At 37.8% G+C, this 24,882-nt stretch overlaps 1 protein-coding gene across 1 annotated transcript in view; it reads right to left on the bottom strand.

The window, feature by feature from the left end:
• The window catches only part of CHRNA7 (cholinergic receptor nicotinic alpha 7 subunit), a 180,348-nt gene extending 157,807 nt beyond the window's left edge, over window positions 1–22,541 (bottom strand). Inside the window, exons 1-2 of the mRNA XM_074294656.1 lie at window positions 22,223–22,541; window positions 21,559–21,698 (exon numbers count right to left, since the gene is read on the bottom strand). Coding sequence (XP_074150757.1) covers window positions 21,559–21,698; window positions 22,223–22,277 — 195 coding nt within the window. The 5' untranslated portion in view covers window positions 22,278–22,541. The remainder of the gene's footprint in view (window positions 1–21,558; window positions 21,699–22,222) is intronic.
• Window positions 22,542–24,882: the final 2,341 nt, after the last annotated feature.

Here is a 24,882-nt window from a genome sequence, read left to right as displayed (position 1 = left end):
AATAAAACTGTTCTGGTCCTCAAAGAATCTACTAGAAAAGAAAGAGTTATAAGAAAAATACACATGTATTTATACAAAATAATTTCAAAAACAGATCAATAGCAACTCCTACAAGATTATGAAATAAATTACCAACAACTAGAAGTCAATGAATGGGTAATTATCACTCTGATACTGTGAACAAGTGTCCCTCATTTTCCTTTCATGCCAGACTCTTTCCATATATAAAATTTCCCTTTCAAGGTCCTTCCTCACCTGAAATTCTTTCCACACAAAAGAGATACAAAATTCAACACACCCAAAGGAGGTTAGTCATTCTCCAGTACTGTCCTCAGAAAATAGGAGAACAAGGAAATATTTGTTCTAAGTTCCCCATTCCTCTAAGTTGTCTGTAGGCTGATCTTACAATTCTTGGTTGGTTTTACAGTCCCTGTATTTCTTTCTGACTCCAGCTTTGTATTTTGGTGCTTGAATGTTCTATCTCAAAAACTTCTGGTTCTGACCACTAGTGTGGAATACAACCTAGCTCCTTCCCTTAGCTAGTGCTGCACTGTGGCCCTAAAAATGACTCACAAGTCTTATCCCAAATCCGTGACAGAAGAAAGAAAAATATATTCACTTGGATCAATAAGATTCTTAATTCTGCCCATATGGAGAACTCTTGATATAAATCCGTTTCAGAAATCCACATAGACTTTCAAATTCCCCCAGCTCATCTATGCCTGTTTTCTCACTAAGTAGTTAATCTCCTTTTCTGCCTTTTCCCTCCCATTCTCAGTTAAAGTGATTAATGGGGAGAGAGGCAGAGGTGAGAGTGGAAAGTAGATTAAGAGTCTAAAACATGCAATGTGCTATGTCAGGGATTCAAAGGAAAGAATGAAATAGTCCTTCCCTCAAGAAGTTTTCATTCTACTACAGGATATAATCAGAAACAGATCAGGAAACACAAAAATATAAAGTGTTAAAAGCTTGAAAATTTAGAGAGATAAGAGAAGTCTTCTGTAGAGGTGACACTTAAGTCACCTTCTTTAAAGGAAAATCAGAACAGCAAAAAATAAGGACCTGGACAAAGAAAGACCTGAAAGGTAGAGATGAGCAAGAAATGCATTTGAGGCACAGGAGAGTCAAAGCAATGTCAGACGAGGTAGAAATTTGAATTTCAAGTGTAAGAAACATCTATCTGGCAGTCCAGCTTGGCTTGAAGTAGTGTCTAAAGGAGAGTTATAAGAAAGGAGTTGGAAAAATAAGCTGGCACTAGATTGTGGAGGGGGCTTAAAAGCCAGACTCAGAATTTTTTTTTATTTTATCCTCAAAAAGCACTAGAAAATGAGGTCATGATGAACTTTTAATTGCTTAGAGTACCTTCCTTTGCCAATTTTGAAGCACTGAATCCTTTTTTTGTGTGTTATTTTGTTTTTGTTCTTCAGAGATAAGAGGTCCTAAACAACTTCTTTGTGGCTTTGAAAATTTTCAGCATATGACTGTCCAATCAAAGACTAAAGCCATTCAAGTAATTCTCTAGGCCCTCATCCTTCTTTTTTGCATCTCCCTGGAAATGATCTCCATTTTAAGGCAGGGTCCTAGCCTGCAAACCTCAGTATATCAGGCAAGATTTCCACAATTAAAATTTACTTTCCTTTAGGCAGAGAACCCTCAAGTAAGGATATAAGGCCCTACATAGACAAAGGGAAGGGGAGGGAAAGAAGAAAGAAAAGAAAAGGAGCTATGTTGTTCAACTGGCCAGCTCCAGTTGGGTAGCTCCTACTTATAGAGGTTATTATTTGTCCTTTGTTCTCAAAAAGGACCTTAAAACATCAGGGAGGTGATACCATGATATAAATGAATAAGTTCCAAGCCAAGTCCCACTTGATTGTTTGGGCTCTGATTGGCTGGCCCAGATTGAATTTAAATAGTTATTATTTCTGCTTTGGCCAGAAACCCTGAGGGTCTTTTCCTTTCTAATTGACTTTTTTTCTGAACTAAGTACAAGAGGCCATTCTCTGCCTCAATTCTTACCTAGCCTTAATCATTGATTGGCCATTGCCTCAAACTGAGACCTATAAAGACCTTAGCTTATCTATATCTTGACACTGGAGCCAGATGGCTCTGGAGAAAAAAGTGAGTTTGGTGATTTTGTACAATCCTCCCTCACTTAAATCCAGTTCACCTGCATGTCATAGAATCCCCTCCTGGTGACAGTCCTCTATGAAAAGGAAGGACAAACAAGAATTACAACATCTCCCTAGGGGATACTTCCCCCACTCTTTTCCTCCTTCCCAGAACATGTCTAACATCTTTCATGAAATGATTCCCACCTACTCCTTCCATATTGATCTCTTCAGTCCTGAAAGAAATGATTAATAAGCAATTATGAAAGGGTGGGGTCCTCCAATAGGTATTTACCGAGAAACTTCTGTATGCTCCAAGAATTGTAGAGAATAAAAGAAAAGTATGGTATCTGCCTTGAAGGACATTCTAGGTCCAGACAAGTACACATAAAATAGAAATTTAGAAATATGTGAGGCAAATCAGAAATATCTCAAATGGTAAAGAAGGTGAGACTTCTTCTACTATACCATTTTAAATTTTCAGTTACCTTCACCCCTGGCCCATGTCTAAAAAAAAAAAAAAAATTCAAACCTTACACATGCTTCCTCCTAAGGACTATGAAGACAGAAGAGTTTGTGCTCAAAAAAACCAGGTGCCTGACCTGCTGTCCTCTACACACTGAGCACACATGACCCGATCTTTCATTATTAATTGTGACGGCTTCTGGGAGGGGCCATGTCATTCCAGCTTTGTCTTTCAGTCCCATGAGCTTTGCTCAGAATAAGCCATCTCTGCTTGTCAAATGCCAGAGGTGGCTCATGATGTACTAGAAAGAGCCCTGGATTTAAAGTTGGGATGGAGGGTATTGATCTCTATTAGGGCTCAGCTACTTCCTGTTTTGTGACATTGATCAAGTCACTTAATCTGTGTGGTTCTCAGTTTCCACACCTGAAAAATGAAGGGGTGAGCTAAATGGTCTATATACCTTATAGTCTTTAATTCTCTAATTTTCTCTCTCTTTCTGATTCCTTATTTTTAAAAAAGGTGGGAGAGCCCTCTGTTGTCCCCTGCTTCCCTTTTATTCTGACCAATTTGCCACTTCTACATATGTGTTGTTTTCCCCCATTAAAATGTGAACTCCTTGAGGGCAAACCTTTCCTGTTTTTCTCTTTGTATTCCCCATGTTTATCACATTGCCTGTCACATAGTAATGGTTTATTAAATGGTTTTTCATGCATATGAGTAGTTGACACTGACTGTCTCCATTTCTTCAACTTCCAGCCCCTTCTTAACTCCCTGAAATTTGTCTTTTATTTTATCATCATTCAAGATTTGAAGGTCTGTGATTATCTCCTAAATTGCCATATAAAAAAATAATCTCTGCTCAGTATTCCTTTTTCTTGACCTCTGTCTGCATCATCCAATACTGCTGACTTCCTTCTTGAAGCTTGCTTCTCAAATTCTGAACCAAGATCCTAATTCTCTTCATATCTCTTGTGTTATTCCTTCTCAGGCCTGACTATGAATATTTCCAAATGCTTAGTTTGGATCTCCTTGTATCTTTCTTCATATTTTCTTACTTACTCCCATGGCTTTAACTATCATTTCTATGCAAATGACTCTCAAATATCACTATCAAGTCTTGACTTGGATATCCTGCCAATACTTCAAATTCAGTGTGTCCTAAATTGAACTTGTTCTCTTCCTTCTCATTTTTTCTAGTGCCTTTTTGAGAGCATATTCTAACTCTTTACCTTCTTCCCAACCCAACTTCTCTTTCTTCCAGTAGAACTGCCTTCTCCCTATCATTCAATTTTTCCTTCAGAGATACCATTAAATTACCCTATATTCTCAATCTCCTCAATTTAATCAGGCACCAAATTCTGTCATTTCTTTCTCCAAAATGTCTCTCATCTCTGTTCCTTGCTTTCTATCCCTACCATTACCACTTTATCTGTAATATTGCACTAACTCCCTAACTTGTCTTCCTAATTTCAGTCTCCTCTCCCATCCATTCTGCCCACTACCACCTGATTAATCTCGCTAAAATGCCATTTTCATTGGTTAGTATCAAAACTTCTCAAGTCCTTCTATTGCTTCATAGAGTACAAAGTCTATATTGTGACATTCAACGTCCTCCCCAGCATAGTCCTTTAATATAACTTTATTTACCACTCATTTTGTCCATCAATTATGTACTGCCTTATGCTATAGCATGGTGTGGTAGAAAGAATACTGAACTAAGAATAATTATGTACCAAGAATTCAAAGAAACTTGAGATAAATGGAAAAGAAAGATGTTTGATAAATTTGAAGAGGGAAAAACTGAAGGGAAAGGAGAAGATTCAGATATAATCTCATGAAAGCAAAAAACATCCAGATGAGACCTTGAAGGAAGAGAGAAACTGAAAAATTGAAGAAGTGTGGAAAAGGAGGTCCATTATTATTAATAACTAACATATGTATCATATTTTAATGTTTTCAATATACTTTACATACATTATACCCCTATTTGATATTCATAGTAACTGTATGAGATAGGTGCTATAGTGCTATTTTATAACTGAGGCAACTAAAGCTCAATAACATTAAATACTTTGTTCATAGTAGTTATACGTCTCAGAGCTAGAATTTGAACTCAGGTTAGGTTTCCCAATTCCAAGTTCAGAATTCTTTCTAATAAATGTTGCCATATTCCCCTTCTCCTAGTCCAATATGTTTTTCAGTGTCCTAAGACTACGGTGATCCAATGAACAAAGACACTTTCCTGCTATAAATAAGTAGGATTTTCCAAATAGCAAATCAACAATGACCCTCTTGGAACTAAAGTCCTAACAGGACCTTTTCATCCTTGGTTATGAAAGAAGTATTTATTTTAACAATACTTCAGTGTACATTTATTTAACTATGTACAGAAAAGTATGATAGGTGCTCAGGAAGATAGAAAGTTCTTACATGAAATAGTCTCTGCCCTCATGGAACTTGCATTTTAATAGCTCTATATGATATGCATGCAAACAACTATAATGTATATACATATATACATATATGCACATACAAAAACAACCTATTCTCTATATTTAATAACAATAAGTTTAACTCCTTTAGTTTTCTTGTGGCCTTGGGACATTAGCAATGACCCACGTGCTACCAAAATAATAAAATTTATTTCAGAAAAAAGAAACAAGTTTCCTGTCATTAATATTTCTTTCCTTTTTTTCACCATATTCCATGGCTCATAATTTTTCTTCCCTAGAAACAATAAAGGTGCCATCAATACAATGTTTTTTTAATGTATGCTAGGCAGTTATTGTAAAAGGATTGTCTATTTATCATGGCAGTTGTGGTAACGATCCCATGCAGGGAAAATAAATATGGAAGTAAAATCTACATTGTAAAGGGGCTAGAGGAGGAATACATTTCTGTGACCATATTAACTATATACATTCTTCTAGCTGTTTACAAACCACAATGACTTTATAGGGTTCTGAGTCACATTCTCTGCTTGAGCCTTCTTTGCTTGTGACTCACAGAAATTTTGCAGCAGGTTCTGCTCCCTAGTCAAATTGCTTTGGATTGAAAAGAAAATCTGCAAAATCATATTTTTCTGTTCTCTATACTAGTCATAGGCTTAGACTTGTTAGTGTCTAGATTAAAATCAGCCTTAGCAAATAAAATTCCGGTCCACAAAGTCAATACAAATAAAGATGTGACAAATGGAGCTGGGATATCAAAAGATCTTTACTTTAAAGATTAGAATAAGTGTATAGGCACAAATAGTGTAGAGATTCTAGGCAAACTCTAGATATCTCAAATACAATAAAAACTTGACTTATGGCCATGCCAAAACAATAAATCATACACACACATACACAGAGAAAGAGAAAAAATTGAAAAACAATTCATAAAAAAGTTAGATATCCATACATGCCAAAGAGGATTAATTGTGATGGTATAGATTACTTGGTCAATTAGCATTTATTAAGCACCCACTGTATCTTAAGTGATAAATATACCCAAAAAAGGCAAATAACAGTTCCTACTCTCAAAAAACTCACAGTCTAATGGAGGAGACAACAAGCAAATAAGATATGTGGGGAAAATAGAAAATTATTTCATGAATTCTTTAGTGTTTATCTAGATGTCTGACTTTGTGTGCATGAATCTAAATCTTATTAACACACACACACACACACACACACACACACACACACACACTCCAGAAAACATGAATCTGATTGGAATATTGTCCTAAACCAGCCAATACCAAATTTACTGAATATGCAATCCCTGGGATATCTAAAATTCAATATTTTTTAAAAAAGGAAAATCTTTAATCTTGTATATTAGATTTCTCATATTTTAAATTAGACCTACACACAAATATTTTTAATTCAATGGCGTTATGGTTATAAAGTAATGAGATATATTTTATTACTTTCTTATTTTATACAAATTTACCAGGATTTATAGTTCCAAGTCATAGTTTCTCTTTAGAGCAGTCACCTAGTCAATACATTTCTTCCCACTGATCTTGCCATTGATCAACTATCTTTTAGAATTCTTCTTGGAAATTCCTTCAGAAACTGCTTAGAAGTCATATAAGAAAAAGTGTATTGTTCCTCATTGGTCATCAAAATGGTATTTCCTAATTTTCCTAATTTCCTAATAATTACTCCCAAAACTTATGTCTAAATGATTTGGGGGTATCTCTAAAAATCAAGTCCATCATACAGAAAAAAAAAGATATACTACTTTTGAAATATAATGTTATTATCTCAGGCAATCATTAAAATATTCAAAGACTAGAGACTTTCAAGGCACATGACCAACAAAATAAAGAACTAGACATTTTCTCTTAAAATAACAACCTCTTTCTCTTCTCCCCCCCACCAAAGACTGGGGTTAAGTGACTTGCCCAGGGTCACACAGCTAGGAAGTGTTAAATGTCCTGAGACCAGATTTGAACTTGGGTCCTCCTGAATTCAAGGCTGGTGCTCTATCCACTGCACCACCTAGCTGCCCCAACAAGCTCTTTCAAAAATAGGAATTACATGCAAAAGATGAAATAATTGTAGCTGTTTACATTTGTGAGAAAGAATCCCACTGAAGAATGTTCCCATTTGGGGAGGAAGATAGGGTAATGGGCAATGAGGAGCTTGCAATGGGTATAATTTGTAAGGATTTGGTATTTAGAGACACTGAGAGAACATATTCCTACCATGGACAGCATCTTGCCACAAGAAAAAGGGAAACAGAACTCCTGGGAGTAAATGATACCCACAATAGCTGAATACCAAGGATCCAGAAAGGAAATTGAGTATCAAATGGATAGGAAAATGATCACGAGAAGAGCAAAAGTTAGTAATGCACTTAACAAACAGGGACCAAAAAAATCCTACCATGGAGTAATATTCTCTCTATCACATGCATGAATTGACATTTCTAAGAATGAAATACAACATAAAAAAAGGCATTCAGTAACAAGATCAAGTCAGGAATCTCTTTATAAAAGGAAATTCAAAAAAAAGGAAACTTAGAAGCCTTAAATCCATAAGGAATACACAAAATAAAGAGGAATAAATAAATAGAAGGTCCATGAATCAAAGAATAAAATTCTAGAATAAACAGAAAGGCAATAAAAATAATGAAGAGAACAAGGTAAAAAAGTCAAATAGTATTCTTAGCAATGTCAGCATTAGTAGGAGTAAGGTATAAATCATCAGAAAAAAATAAAAGACTATACAAATAAGTGCCCAGACTTATACAGACTTTAGTTTCCTCTGTAGAGAAGGGAAAACTAAAGAAAACAACTCCACTTAATGAAAGCTAGTTATCAGTATTAAAAATCTCACTGAGACTGTCAGCTTTCAAACAATAGATGTGCATATCTTGTGGTGCTGGCTAACATTTAACAAAGAGCCAATCATTCAACAAATTTAAATTATTTCACAATATGCCATCTAAAAAGATGTCTCAACTAGTTGAAGTTAAAAAGGAATATGGTACTTTTTACTTTAGGTTCATAATATTTAATATAATATAAATGCTCATTTCTGTGTCTTGGATGATGATTTTTTATAGTGGTACAGTAGAAAGACTAATGACTTTACAAGTGAAAGGACAGTCATCCAGATCCTACTTCTGATGTTTCCAACTATCTGACTACTGTGGTCTAAGACTGAACCACCTGTTAGTAGCTTTATTAATTATGGTCAATTAAATTTGTGGTTTAATTGTGATCAATTAAAAATCTATGATACTTCTCTTGTGAATGGATCTCAAGCTACATCTCCCAAATTTCATTGTTATATATTATTTTTCAAATTGCATATAATAATTTAGATTTATGTCTATTAAATTTCATCTTATACATTTTAGCCCATTTGACAAAAACCTGAAATTCAGATTCTGGCATTTTTGCTATTTTCTTCCCACCCCTACCTGTTTAATCATTTTCTGATTTAATAATCATGATATCTATAATGTCTTCAGCTGCCATTAATAAAAATGTTGACCTGAATAGAGCCATAATCATGGTTATATAATCCAAGTGTCAAGTGAAGCTACTAAACTCCCTTAATCTTGGCAGTTGGACTAGATTCTAAATTGGATATTGTCAACAATATTTTATCTGACTTGTATCCTACCTAGAATATCTGGGGAAAATATCACAGTTTGGTTCAGTTTGATTTGCATTTATGAGATCAGTTCCTGAAAATAACCCAGGTTTTCCATAATGAATGCAAAGGTGATTAGTGATATACCCTTAGTTCCCTATAAATACCATTTCTTATTCACCTTTTCTTCCTCAAAGGCTTCTTAGTCAGCAAAAACTCATGTCTCTTCTACAGGATATGTCCAAGAGAAGCCCCGGCAATTCGAGTGCATTACAACCTCTTGTCCTATGTGTGTGTGATACATTCAGGCTCATCATTTCAATCTCCTAACTGCTCCACCTATAGCAGCTCCGGCTGCTATCCATCTTTGTCACCTGCTGAGCACATTGTTGCTTCCATAGCTGTCTACTGATGCTATCACCATAGTGACTTACAGCCCTACAGTTCCAAAGCCACATCCTAAGCAAGCCCTTCTTCACCTCCCAGTCTGCCACTAATTCACAATCTCTTCTCCCTAATGTCTCTTTCTCTCAGCCAACACTGACCAATACAATCAGATCTTCTATGACACTTGCTTTGAAATATTTTTAATTTGTTCCATCATGATTGATATATTGGGGAGCATTTTGAGCATGACTCAAAATTTGGTTTGTTTTTTCACAATTTCATCCCAGAGAAAAAGCAAAAAGAAAACAATGAGGAAAAATGAACATTAACTCACAAGCTTCAATCTTTCTTCTTTTGTGGTGGAAGACACAGGCAAAGAAGGGCTGGTGCTACATATGAACTCCATCTTCCCCCCCAACCTTCCAATATGATCAAGACCTGTCCTGATCCAAAGTTATAAGTCACTAGAGGATGCTCTCTCACCATTCCTATAGATTTTGCCAGCCCAAGGTGCAAATTGAGCACATGGCCATGTAGGTTGCCACTATTTATTATGATATTTATGTATTTCTTAACCAATGAATATGTAGAGAACTCTAACAATGTTTCTACTAGGTTCCTATCTGTTATAATATGCCACTGATGAAATTTTTGAGGGTTGTACCCCCTAACACTGTATTTTCCATAAGACTGTAATTTTTACTGTGCAACTTTTCAGCTTGGTGATTCTTAGAAATGAATATGTCTATTATAACAGAATTAGATATTATATCACATAGATAGATAACAGAATTAATTTGATTTCTGACATGTACCTTGAGAAATTCTTTTTCTATATGTCTATGCCTGCTACTCTATTTTTCTACCTCTCTGCCCATTCTCCAATTAGAAAGGAATACGAAGGGGGAAAGAAAGACAGGAAAGAATTCTTGTCTACTATGGTTAGAGTTTTGTCAATTTTAGAAGCCAATCCTGAATTCTTTTGTTAAAGCAGTTTATATCTGAGGATGTATGTAAAATACAATTGTTCTCAGGGTAACTTCAACTTTAGAAGAAAGTCAATTACATTCATATTCCATGTAAGATCTATCTATAGATATCTCTGGAAATTCCTTGAAAAGAGGTTTGATGGTTTTGATTTATTTTATTTTCCTAGAATGGTAGAATATTAGGGCTGAAAGGGGACACAAAGATGCTCTAGACTATGTTAGTTCTTTAATTGCAATGGAAAATTCACTAGATTTAGAATTAGAAAGATGTGGTTGGACCCGTATTGGTTATATAACACTGGACAAATCACTTAACCTCTCTAGAGCTTAATTCATTCTTCTGTAAAATAAAATAATTGAACTTGATGGTTTCTAAGGTCTCTTGAAGCTTTATATCTATCATCTAAAACTATGAAACTAGATCTATAAAACTAAAATTCTTATGGCTTGGGCATTCAAGCTCTTCCCTTCCACTCTATAATTGGGTTCTCTGTGGGAAGCAATACTTTGGCCTTCTCTCGATGGCAGATTTAAATAGTTAGAGATGTTATATGAAAACAAGACTAAAGCAATCCAAGGATGTGCTTACACACACATACACACATATTTATGCCAGTTTTTCCTCCCTTGTTAATGCCTTACTCAATTACTTCAATAACTATTTAAGGATTTTTTATGATGGCATTCATTCATTCAAAAAATATTTATTAAGCACCAACTAAGAGGATGCTGAATCCTACTCTCAAGAAAAGAAACAAGGCTTTAATATACAACTCTCCCTCCACACCATTGACCACTATATCCCCATAAAAAAACAGGCAATCCTTTTACAAATGGTCTTCTAACATTCAACACAGGCAGGGTTTCATAGTCATTAAAACAGAGCATCAGGGCTCACTTCAGAATTGTCTCCTCATGCATCTTATTAAAGGGGGGGGGGGAAATTCATCCTTTCTTGACCTATATTCAATGCCCACATGGCCTGTTTCTGTTCAAATGTTTCTTTGATCTTAGCAGGATAGTTTACCTCTGAATCCAATACCTGAAAAAAAAAATAATAAGCTCTCCCTTAAATGAATATCCATACATTTTCTCTACATCTATCCTCTTCAAAGAGGATAAAAAAATTATCTATTATTGAATGGGAAAAAAATAATTACTGTGTTTTTTTTCAGTGGCATTATCAAATTACATAATTTTCTCAATTTCTTTCACTTTGACCATACAGAAAGAAGAAAACAGACCTCTGAAGAATCTAAAAGACACGGGAAATTATTTCAGCTGCCAGCTGTGAAAGGCAGAAGTTACAGGGATGATTCCTTAAGCAGGATTACCTGCAGGTGACAGCTGGGAAAAACTAGATGGACTTTGAAAATAAGTTTGCTTGAAGTAATGGAATGGCAAAGAAACCCAAGTGGGGCTTGATTCCAAAATAAGCATTCTTGAGATTGGAAGGAAAGCAGAAAACTGGGGGGAGGGGAATTTTGTAGCCAGTGTTTCTGATAAAGATCTCTTTTCTAAAATATATAGAGAACAAAATCAAATTTATAAGAATACAAAGCATTTCCCAATAGATAAATGATCAAAGGATATGAACAAGCAGTCTCAGATGAAGAAATTAAAGCCATTTCTAGTCATATGAAAAAATACTCTAAATTACTATTTATAAGAGAAATGCAAATTAAGACAACTCTGAGGTACCACTATACACCTCTCTTATTAGCTAAGATGACAGGAAAAGGTAATGATAAAAATTAGAGAAGATGTGGGAAAACCGGGATACTGATACATTGTTGGTGGAACTGTAAAGGGATCCAACCATTCTGGAGAGCAATTTGGAACTATGCTGAAAGGGTTATCAAATTGTGCATACCCTTTGATCCAGCAGTGTTTCTCCTGAGCCTGTATCCCAAAGAGATCATAAAAAAGGGAAAAGGACCCATATATGCAAAAATACTTATAGCAGTCATTTTAGTAGTGGAAAGGAACTAGAAACTGAGTAGATGTTCATCACTTGAGAAATGGCTGAATAAGGTATGGTATATGATTGTTATGGAATATTATTTGCCATAAGAAATGATCAGAAGGATGACTTCTGAAAAGCCTAGAAGGATTTACATGAACTGATGCTAAGTGAAATGAGTAGGACCAAGAGAACATTGTACACAGCAACAACAAGATTATGTGATGATCAATTGTAATGGAATTGACTCTTTTTAACAAGATAATTCAGGCCAATTCCATTCCATTTGCATCCAGAGAGAGAATTACAAAGACCAAATGTGAATCACATTGTATTTTCACCATTTTTGTTGTTGTTTGCTTGATTTTTTCCTCTGATTTTTTCCCTTTTTGACCTTATTTTTCTTGTGTAGCAAGATAAATGTGGAAATATGTTTAGAAGAATTGCACATTTTTAACCTATATTGGATTAATTGTTGCTTGGGCAGGGAGTGGAGGAAAGGAGGGAGAAAAAAATTGGAAAACAAGGATTTGCAAGGGTGAATGTTGAAAACCATCTTTGTCCATTTCTTGAAAATAAAAGGCTATTAAAAAAAAAAAAAAAAAGAAAGGGACAGTTAGGTGGTGCAGTGGATAGAGCACCAACCTTGAAGTCAAGAGGACCTGAGTTCAAATTTGGTCTTAGATACTTAACACTTCCTAGCTGTACTCTGGGCAAGTCCCCAATTGCCTCAGGGAAAAAAAAGAAAAAGAAATTAAATTAAAGTTATCTATAACCATATAAAAATACTCTAAATCACTATTGACTAGAGAAATACAAATTAAAGTAACTCTGAAGTACCACTTCACACCTATCAGATTGGATAATGTGACAGACAAAGAAAACGATAAATGTTTGAGAGGATGTGGAAAAACTGGGGCACCAATGCACTGTTGGTGGAATTGTGAATTGACCCAACCATTCTGAAGAAGAATTTGGAACTATGTCCAAAGGGCTATAAAATTATACATACACTTTGTCCAGAAGTGCTACTACTGGATCTTTATGCCACAGAGATCATAAAAAAGGGAAAGGATCCATATGTACAAAAATATTTATAGCAGCTCTTTTTATGTTAACAAAGAATTAGAAAGTGATGTTGTGTCCATCAATTGGGGAATAACTGACCAAATTGTGGTATATGAAGGTAATGGAATTCTATTAATCTCTAAAAAAATAATAAACAGATTCAGAAAAACCTGGAAAGATTTATATGAACTGACACTGAGTGAATTGAGCAAAACCAGAACATTGTACACAGTCACAGCAACATTATGTAGTAATTGACTATCATAAAATTAGCTCCTCTGAGCAATATGGTGATCCAAGACAATTTCAAAATCTTGTGATAGAAAATGTCATCCACAACAAGAAAAAGACTGAATGTAGATTGAATCATACTATGTTTATTATTTTAATTTGTTTTTTGCTTTTTTCTCATACCCTTTTGTACTGATTCTTCTTTTACAACATGACTAATATGGAAATTGGGGAAGGGGGAGGGAAAGAAAAATAATTGCCAAAATATCACAAAAATGAAATGTTGAAAACTATCTTAACTTATAATTGGAAAAAAATACTATTAAGTGCTAGATTAAAAATAAGCATTCTTGAGGAGTTTGAATATGTCAGATATTGGAAAAGCAATGAAGCTTATCAGCAAAGTGGTATGAAGACGGCAAGGGTACATCTTCACAGTGCAATCACATAGAACTAATAGTTCCCAGGGACTGTTTGCAAGGAAGCTTAACAGCTAGCCTCGGAAGCAAGAAGAGCTGAGTTCAAGTGTCTCCTATGATACCTACTGACTATGTAACCCTAAAAAAGTCACATAAGTTTCCAGTGCCCTAAACCAGTGGGGTCAAACTCAGATGGAATTGGGGCCACTACTCCATATGGATTCCTAAAGTTCACTTATTGACTTAGTTTTAAAATGTAAGATTATCTATGTTTTACTGTATGTTGATTTATTTTGCTAAATATTTCCCAATTCCATTTTAATCTAATTCTCAAGTCTGACAGCTGCACTCTAACCAATTCTCTAAGAAAAGAGTTTTTAACCTTTTTTATTGTGGGTCCTTTTAGACATCTAGTTAAATCTATGAACTTTTTTTTCAGAATAATGTTTTTACAATGAATAAAGTAAAATAATTAGAATTGCAAAGGAAACCAGTTATCAAAATATTTTTAAATAAAAACATACAAGTTCACAGATCCCAGATTAAGAATCCTTATTTAAAATTACAAATGGCAGAAAAGGTATAGATGCCTGCATTGACAAAGGAAGTTTCCTAACCAGGGAATTCCCTATATCAGTGAAATTTTAGATCTAGGACCCCATCCTTATTTAAGAGAATGGACTGTGAACCTAGTGTTTGTGGTTAGTGAGTAAATCAGTAGTCATGTGTGGAGAAAGAATAAAGCCATATGCGAGTTAATTTGACATGAGAAAAATAAGTTCATTGCATTGGAGGCAGAAGAAATGCAAGAAGCTGACCAGCATCAACTGCAATGAGTTCTGGTTTAAAAGGATAATGCAGTGTCCAATGCCCCAGTGTCCCCCTGTATAACATAAACATCAGTAAAGAGGAGCAGTGATCAGAAGCTAGTCCTCATGTATATCAGTGCAACACTTTCTAAGCTCTTTCTGAATTATTGTAGGGAAGAATGTGCACATTTTGACTTCCAAAAAGACACACTTCAAAGTCTAATAATTGGACTAAAATTTGATTAAGTAAAGTTTGCTTTTTATTGAGGAGAAAGATGTTTAATTATATTATAACTTATGGTTACATTTTAATGCACTTATAAATGTATATTTATTTATAGTATATATTTTATACATTATAAGCATAATTTTAAATGTGTCTAAGGTTTAGGGACTAAACCAGTGATTTTATCAAAATAGTGATTGCTTAGATGAGGAAATTACCTTTGTCAATTCTAATCAACATTTTTACTGTAATATATAATCCTAGAAAGTTGCCTAGGACACCATCTTGCCCAAGGTCACATAGCCAGCATGTCACACAGGCAACTGGAATGGTGAAGAGAGGCAGGCCTTGAGCCAAGAAGACTGGGTTTAAGTGACATTTCCAACATTTTACCTTTATCTATTTTAAATTCAGAATTGGACAATTTTAATTGTCCTGTCTTCTCTCAATTGTAACCCTTCTCTGGGAGAAGTTTTCTTTTCTTTAAATCCTTTTCTCTGTGAGCAGGTTTCTTGGGAGGCTTCTGGAGCCTCTAGCCAGAGCAAAGGTAGAATCTCAAATCCTCTTTTTCCTGAATCCTGGCTCTGAATCTTCTCAAGCTTCCCTGAAGTTCTCCCGGGAAATCTTGTCCTTATCCTAATCTAGACTGTTGTTCAGACTCAATGTTGCCTCTTTTTATCTTCCCAGAGAATGGGCTTGTGGGTACTCCAGGGGCTTGTGGGAACTCCTTACTGACCAATGAGCAAGCTCCTTTAAAGTATTCCTTCAAAGGTGTATACTCCCTTAAAGATTTGAACTAAAGGTGTGAATTCTGAGCTAGAGAATTGCCAAGTACTGACTTACCACCTAGTTAGAACTTAACAGGCAATATTGCTCAAATTCAGCTATTTTTTAAAAAAAAATTATGATAGCTCATACTTTTAAGTACTTTGAGGTTTACAAAACATTTTTCTCATGAATACCTTATAGGATAAGTAATGTACATGTTACAGATGAAGAAAACTGAAAAATAGATTAATGAACTTGCTGTAGTCAGTGTTAGATCCCAGACTCAAACTCATATTCTTTCCCATTATACAAAATATTTTTCTATAAGTAAGATCTCAAAAACTTAAGGATATAAACCTGATGGACGTTGATAGAGAACCACTATAAGAATCTCAGGAAAAACATGAGTCTTGCAGATTAGAACAAGGACCTCATACCCCAATAAGTCATTCAGATTTCAGACTCAGTTTTTCTGAGCCAAATAAACCTACTGAGAATTAAAATCGCAAACCAAAAGCATTAAGTGATAGTAAACATCACAATATTATAGGTAAGTATTCTATTACACCACATTTGTACTTGTATTATTCATTTTTTCCAATATCTCACATGTCAGCCTTCTGGATACAGTTCCGTATATTAATAGTTGGATAGTCATATGTGTCTTACCAGCACAATTTACTTAAATGCATTGACAACAGGGAAAGTTGGAGGATTAGTCAGAGAACCTGACATTTGTGCATCATTCATTCTTAAAAGCATTCATACACAGGCACCTTCTCATTCTTGATACCAAGAGCTTCGGTCCAACATAATAAGCCCAACAATCATCAGATAGCACAAGGTGTGCCAACTACAAGAGCACATTTAAGAACATTTCATCAGGAACTTTCCACTGAGGGGTGTGTGTGTGTGTGTGTGTGTGTGTGTGTGTGTGTGTGTGTGTGCGCGCGCGCGCGCGTGTGTTTATGTACTTGTACACACAGAGTTATATATGACACTATGAATATACTGTCCCATATGAATAAAAATAACTGGGTTCTAGATGCCTTGTCTCTTTATAACTTTGGTCAGCAAATCTCTCTCAACACATAGTGAGTAATGCCAAGATAAAACCCAAATATTCAGGTTTCCAGATAAATCTAAACAAAGTTGGCAAAAGTTCCCCCAAATCAGCTTTTCACATGCAAATGGATTTATGGAGAATTCTGACTACTTACCTCTTTCCTATGTGAAACTCAGAATTCCATGGCTAAATCTTTCAGTGTGTTAAGATCTAGACTAGGAAACATGTCTCTGCTTGTGAATAAAGATTTTTATCAGTATGGAACTCAAGCCATATCCTAACAGGTAGGAAATGTCAGTAAGGAAATACCAGGTAGGAAATTACCCATCACCCTTTTCTGGGAGGAGAGATTACCTGTGATTTCATTTATACTAGGCATACTAATTGTCAGAAACACCCTCTACCATTCCAGGTGAGCAGCTCATAAGTAACTTAATGAGGAAGCCTTGAATAGCAAATAAGAATGGTGAACTTGGAGTCAAAAACAGATACCCATTGTGTAACATAAACTAGGGACAACTTCTGAGTGTTTTAGGCAATTCTCTAAGACTTAAGTGGCAGAAAGGTACAGACCTGCACTGGGTCCATTGCTATACTCCACACCAATGAAATCAGAGGTCCAGGTCTCTGTCCCTATCCCTGGGAAGCCACATTAAGAATGATGATTTATTCAGGATTGCACAGCTGATGTATCAGAGACAAGACTTGAACTCAGGTTTTTCTGGCTTATGACTCAGAATCTAAAGCCATGATGCTATTTGGCTTCTCTCTCTAAGATTGTAATAGCTCAAAATGATAGAGCACTTTAAGGTTTGCAAAGTATTCTACCTATATTATTTAAATTGAGCAACAACATAGCCCTGAGAAGTAGGCACTCTTATTATTCTTATTTTACAGATGGTGAAATTAGGGCCCAGAGCACTGAAGTCACTTTCTCAGGGTTACACAACAATTAAGGGTTCTGAAACAGAAATCCAATCTAGATTTTCTGGATGTCAACTCCAACACTTTGTCCATTATGCCACACTGCTCCACTAAACTGCAGATTAAATGCTGACCTGCATTAGTGAAAGAAGTTCCCACACCAGGCCTTAGGAAGGAAGGAAGGAAGGAAGGAAGGAAGGAAGGAAGGAAGGAAGGAAGGAAGGAAGGAAGGAAGGAAGGAAGGAAGGAAGGAAGGAAGGAAGGAAGGAAGGAAGGAAGGAAGGAAGGAAGGAAGGAAGAAGAGAGGGAAGGAGGGAGGGAGGAAGGGAGGAAAGAAGGGAGGAAGGAAGGAGGGAGAGAGGGGAGGGAGGAGAGAGAGAGACGGAGGAAGGGAGGGAAGGAGGGAGAGAGGGAAGCATACTGCTATTTTTACCTCTTAGAGTTTGCTTTGAAATCCTTTCAAATATAATCTCAATTCAGAGGCACAGTCTTATTTTCCAGTCTAGGTTTTAACATACTAAAACTAATTTGACTCTAAATTTGGTCTGCTCTCTAAGCAAGGAAACACACACACACACACACACACACACACACTCACACACACACACACACACACACACACCCCTTTGTTTTGTCTTTGGGATCAAGTTGTATTATCCCTCAGTCTCAGACATCCAAGATGATCACATAGTCTGTTATTTTTAACTCCCCAGGCTCACCTCCACATATAATCAGAAGCCAATTGCTAGTGATTCCACTTTTGTTGCACCTCTTGTAAATACACCCTTCTCTGCTCTGGATACTGCCAGTAGCATTCAGGGCCCTAGTTTAGGTCCTTATCAGCTCATGGCAGGACTATTGCAATAACCTGCTGTTGGTGTTCCATCCTCAGATCTCTCCCCATTCCTGTCCATCTTCCATTCAGAAGTCAAACTTGATCCTTCTTAATGGGTAGATCTGACTTCAATACTCCTCATCTTATTCGGTAATTCTGGTGGCTTCCTGTTACCTCCAGAATCAAATATAAAAGCCTCTTTTGGGCTTTCACACCCAATATAATATGCCCCATCTCACTTTTGCAATTTTCTAATACCTTTCTACCCTCTTCCTGTTCTTTCTTGCTATTTCTCCCCCATCTCCCAAATTTATGCATTTCCTCTGCATAAATCTGGGATTCTCTCTATTTCCTTTCCTCCCTGATTTCCTTCAAGTCAGGATTTCTGGAAGAAGCCTTTCCCTATGCTCTTTAACACTGGTTCCCTCCTTCTGAAATTGTCTCCAATTTATTCTGATATATCTTGTTTGTACATAGTTTGCATGCTGTCTCCCCACATTAGACTGTGAGGTTCTTGTAAGAAGGGACTTTTGTTTGCCTTTCTTTGTATCCCTAATACTTAGTAGTATTTCCTAAGCCCCTATATTTGATAAATGTTTCTTGACTTTAAGAATGTTCTTGTGAACAGGACTGATATAAGAAAATGAAGTCAACTTTCTGCTACTACTCAGTATGATCTGAGAAGCATCAAAATGTCCTAGTGCTGGTCTTCCTTACCATTTCCTCTCTACCTATATGTTACATCAGAAAGAGCTCTAACTCTGGGCCTGGGTTTAAATTTCTACCAATATGTATCAGGATAGATCTCAATTTCCTTCTCTATAAAATGAAAGTTCTAGATGATCCCCAAGTTCCCATCTAGTTCTATAGAATCTTATGATCATTTCCTAAGGGCTTCTTAAGGAGTTATTCTAGATATATACATGCATACATACACACACACACACACACACACACACACACACACACACACACACACATCCCTTTTTAATAAGTGTCACCTGAAGCCACCTTCCTTAATATTATGAGCCTTAAAAAGGAAGTATTGCATAGTGGAAAGAGCATTGGATTTAGAGGATGGACCTTCCCTCTAACGTCCCTTTCAGCTCTAATATCTAGGATCCTCAAAGTTGGGTCTCATCTTTTGACTACACACAGCCTTATGGATCACAGTCACTTGCTTTAATGCCTTTAAACTCAACATCACTAGTTTATACATAGAATATATGTATGTGTACACATGTGTGATACATACATACATGTATATATAAATATATATACATATATACATGCATATATATGTGTGTATATATATCCCCAGACCTCAATACAATCGAAAACATTACCATTTTCACATTCAGCCACTGATAGCAATTCAATTGTTACAGAAAAAAACTGCTCTGTTAAAAGGAAAAGCTACTGTGTATCAACCACACAGGTACCTAAGCATGATCAGATCCAATTTCCAGCTGCTTGTTCATCCTTTTCTCCTCCATCCTCAGCCAGCCAGTGCTGTCCCTCTCTCAGCCCCCTGGTCCTTGAGGAAACTCTCCAGGCATAGCCCCTGGGTTCAGGCCAAAAGTGCTCTTCAGGCAACTTCCTGGCATCCCAAGGGACTTTTTCCTCTTCTCCCTGGGTCCCCCATATTCAAAAATTCAGCTGAAATCAATTATTCAGTCTGTTCCCTTCCAACTAATTCTCTGATTAATAAAAGAAAGCCAACACTCTAGTTTCTCTGGGTTTGTTTTGTTTTTTGTTTTTTTTTAATCAGCTTTTTTTTTTTTTTTTTTACTTCTGACCCTTTTACACTCTTATTCCCTTCAATCCATTTTCATCCTATCACAGAGGAGCAATATCCACATTTTCCATATTTAATGCTCAAGCCAGTTTTCACCTACAGCAAGCCAGCACATATCTATAATGTATGCAATAGAGTAGGGGAGCTATTCATTACATTACATTTTAACTAGGTTAAAACATTAAGTTATCTGGGATGGTTAGGACATTAGTCTGACAATGTTATTAACCAAATGAATTAGATGAAACATCAAGATTAAAGAAATAATAAAAGCAAGTATGCATGCAGCACAGAGTTCCAAAGACATCAGAGACAGAGAAAGGAATTGTATTTACTTAGCAATCATTGATTTGCCTCGGTATTAGACAAGCCTGTGGGGAAAGAGGTGTTTCCCTGGATAAGTAACACCTGGAGAAAGTGATTCTGCGGGGAAAATGTAGCAAAACATTGTGCAAGTAAATAACAGATTTGGGTAGAATCTAAGGGTAACATAGTTCAATGTTGCCAGTCTAATCCACATCAGAAAGGCAAGAAGTGTGTTCAGGAGTCTTATTGTTTAAATTGCCAGTAGCATTCCTGAAACTTCCCCAGCTTAACTAGATGCATCACAGAGAGAACCTAGGTAAATTGACTGTCCATGCAAAGTCTATCCAACCGGTCATTAGAGTATCTTTTTACAAGAAAGGACATCCGAAATAAGTTTCTATAAGTGGGGAGTGGGTGGAGAGAGAAAACTCATCTCAGTGGATTTGAATAAGTGAATGAATGCAGTGAATAGATAATTGGTGGAACGGCTTTATGCTGCATTAACTGGTATGATTTTAACAAGGAGTAAAAGTGAAATCTGCACCGCAGCTGGTATTATTCATTCTAGATAGTACTATTTGGGGAAACTTCTTACTACTGTTACCTGTAAGAAAAAAGTACGGGACCCAATAAAGACATCTAGCAGGGATTATTTTATTTATATTTTTTCTAGACAAGAACAGGGCCCTGGGAAAACTGGGAAGAAAACTCGGAAGGAATGGAGGAAAGAGAAATAAGAGTCTGGGGAATGTTTGTGTTTCAATACAGTGGGATCATACAGCCTAAGAAATTCGTCATAGAAGCACCCAAGGTAATTCTTTTTGGAATTCAGAATTTTGCCGTTCTAGCTACCAGTTCTGCCTCCCGGTCTTACATAAATACAAAAAAGAAAAATATTTTTAATTGTATTTCACTAGTCTGCTCTCTCCACCCTGTTTTAGGCACCGAAGTAGCACGATAATTGAGACGCTGAGGACTAGTCCTTAGCAAATGGCCAAGAGGACTGTGAAAGGCTGAGCTTGGGGTAGGAGGGGAGAAGGAAGTCCGTGCCTACACAGAGCAACAAAAGCAACAAAGACAGAGGCAATGCTCAGACTCACCACGTCCATGATTTGCAGGAGGCTCAGTGAGAAGTAGACTGTGAGCGGCTGGGAGTCGTTGGCCACCGGTCTTTCCAAGGGGTTGTAATTCTTGAGCAGTTCCTTATAGAGCTTCCTCTGGAACTCGCCTTGCAGAGATGCTTCAATAGACGGAGAACTTGTTAGGCCGCTCAGAGTCGGCCAGGCGGGGACACTGCACCCCCTTTCTCCGCTGCCCGAGAGCCCCAACTGCGTCCGTGTAGCCTCTCCTCCCGCTCCTCTCCCCCCTTGGCCCGACACTCACATGTCTCCAGAGAGACCTGGAGTGGGGAAGCTTAGGAACCCGTTCCCTTTCCGCTTCCAGGTCTGCCTTTCAGCGTGCGGGTCTGTGGGGCATCCCGACCTTCTGCCCATCCTCCAGCCCTCGGGCTAGACCCCGACCCCCGGACCCAGATTCGGGGAGTCGGGGGGATCCTGCCACCGTGCCCTCCACTCCACACCCTAACTCCGCAACCCAAGGACTGGAGGGAGAGGGTCCCTGCAGGGGACAGCAGAAAGCCGGATAGCGCAAGGGGCACCGCCCCCCACCTTACCCTCACCCTTCTAACGCTACGGGATCTCAAAGCCCAGTTAACGCCGGGGAAGGGAGGAGGAGAGGGCGGGGAGAGCTCGAGCGCTGCTTTACCGTGAAGGAGCGAAGCCGCCACCACCAGCCACACACTCCCGGGCTGGCGGCTCATTCTGAGGTCCCCCGCAACCTCCCCCGCTCCAAGTCCGACTACAAAGTTGAGCACGGCCCCCCTGCGAAGAGCCGAGCAGCCGGGTCCCGCGGCTCCTGTCACCAGCGGCTGCCGCGCTGCCCTTGTCCGACGCCCGGCTCTCCGTCACTTGCCTGCTCCCTCCCTCCCGGAGCTCCTGTCCCTCCCTCGCCGCCACCCCGGTTTCGCTCCTTCCTTTAAAGCCCAGGCAGCCCTGACAGTAGCCGGCAGCGCCGAAACGCCCCCCGCTCCGCCCCGCAAGCTCTCCACGTGACGGGATCCCCTCCGCTCCCGCCCACCCCCAAGATTTCACTCACTCCAGAAGCCTGAGGGAGAAGCTGGGGAGACGGGTGCAAGCATTATGAGAAGGCAGGGCTTGCCCGGAGAACTGAGGTTGACAGGCAAGGATGGAACACCCCAGCCTGCCCGCCCAGAGATTTGTGACTCTCCTGCCAACTCACGGTTACGGCCGCATTTCACCTACCCTTCCTCAAACCCTGAGACCACCGAGAACTCCCCTAGTCCCAAACCCCCTCCTTTGCTATCTCTGACTGCCGTTCAACCTCACGCCCTCCCTTATTTCAGTCCTAAACCACCAAGATGTTGAGCATAATAATGAATATTTTCTGGATTGCCTACCATTTTCCCACATTCAGAGAAGTTTGATGGGTTCCGTGCTAATTACAAGAATATGGATCGCTCTCCTACAGTGATTCCATCTTGGTTCTGGAAGTCCTGAAATTAAATAATTTAATTTAAAAATACATAATCTAGGGTGGAGTCAAAATTCTAATTCATTTTCAGAGCCCTTTCATGACTTCCAAGATCCTTAGATACAAAGACCCAAGAGTAGAGCTCACTTCCCTGAATTCTTCCTGAACTTGCCCAAGTCTCCTAGATCTATTCCCTGACCTCTCCCCCCACCCCAAATTAAACTGAAACTTAACTACTTCTGGAAGTTATATAGAGGCATCTTTCTACTACATTTCTTTTCTTCTCATACCAAATTCTCAGCCTAGGTTCTTGATAAGATATCCTTTTTTAATATATCACCAATCCAAATCCACTTTTGGCTGGAGAAAAAGGAACCCCCATCCAATCTGCTCGTAGAGAAGAGAGCCTGATTGGGTCCGAAGGATCCACATTTCCCGAGCCTTGTTTCTAGGGAACTACATTCCTGAAAACAGAGGTTTGGGTTTGGGTTTTGTATCTTTTTTTTTTTTTCTTTTTTTTTTAAACTTTGAGCCTATCCCATCTCTTTATCTAAGAATTCAATTCACATAATTTTGAACAAACTTTTCTACCAACTGGGCATAAAACACTGTGTTAGGAGTTTGGGAAAAGAAGACAAGGAGGAAACAGAGAGCTTACTTACCCTAACTTGGCAGTGAGGGTGGGGATACAACATCTACACAAAGATAATTAGATCAAAAAATCTTCCAGTAGATGGTACATCTATTTACTGTATACTTTGAAGGAAACTAGAGATTCTGGGAGACAAGTTAAAAATGCATTTCAAACCTGAGACATCCCAAAGTTTTGTATGCATCTGAATTGGTTAGCAAGGCTCTGACTGAATGTCTACCTACCTCCCTCTGCAGGAGATTCAAATATTCTGCAGGAGAAACCACTAATCATTAAGCAAAAATTTTGAGTGAACAGCTATACTACATATCTAGTACAGGGTTCCATACTGTGGAATTTTTTTAAAAATGAATAAAACACTAAATTATGTATCCCCAAAGAAACAGGTAACTTGGAGCATGTTTTTAATCTTTTTGTGTCATGAACTCCCTTGAGCAGTCTGGGAAAGCCCATGGACTCCTCAGAATAATGTTTATAGCCATATAAACTAAAAAACACAGCATTACTCACAATAACAAACATTTTAAAGTACTTATGTGCCAGGCACTCTGCTAAGCACTCTACATATATTATGTCATTTGACCCTCCTAACAACTCTAAGAAGTAGGTACTGTTATTAGCTCCATTTTACAGATAAGAAACAGGTAAACAGGTTAAATGCCTTGCCCAGGGTAACATAGCTAGTAAGTGTTCATGGTCATATTTGAACTCAGGACTTACTGACTTCAGGCCTAGCATCTTATCCATTATGCTATAACTAATCTCATTGAAATATAGTAATCAAAAAAATGTTTCAATTCATTGATCTCTGGTGTAGGGCAAGATAGGATTTGGAGGCAGGATCACACTCCCGGATTGAAGTCAAGAAGATATCTCAAGTTCTAGTCCTTGCAATTTCCTGCCACTTTAGAGTTGTATCAATTTATTCACATTTCTATATTTCAGTAAAATAAAGGGATTGGATTAGTTGGTCTCTAGGGTCCAGGAGAGAGGGGGGGGGAGGAAGAGAAAGAGAGAGAGAGACACACGCACACACACACACAGAGAGAGAGAGAGAGAGAGAGAGAGAGAGAGAGAGAGAGAGAGAGAGAGAGAGAGAGAGAGAGAAAGGGAGGAAGAGAGAGAGAGAAAGGGAGGAAGAGAGAGAGAGAAAGGGAGGAAGAGAGAGAGAAAGGGAGGAAGAGAGAGGAAGAAAGAAAGAGAGAAAGAGAGAGGAAGGAAG

Source organism: Sminthopsis crassicaudata, chromosome 2 (assembly GCF_048593235.1).
Source record: "Sminthopsis crassicaudata isolate SCR6 chromosome 2, ASM4859323v1, whole genome shotgun sequence".
NCBI classification, from domain to species: Eukaryota; Metazoa; Chordata; class Mammalia; order Dasyuromorphia; family Dasyuridae; genus Sminthopsis; species Sminthopsis crassicaudata.
This window is presented reverse-complemented; position numbering and strand designations above follow the sequence as displayed.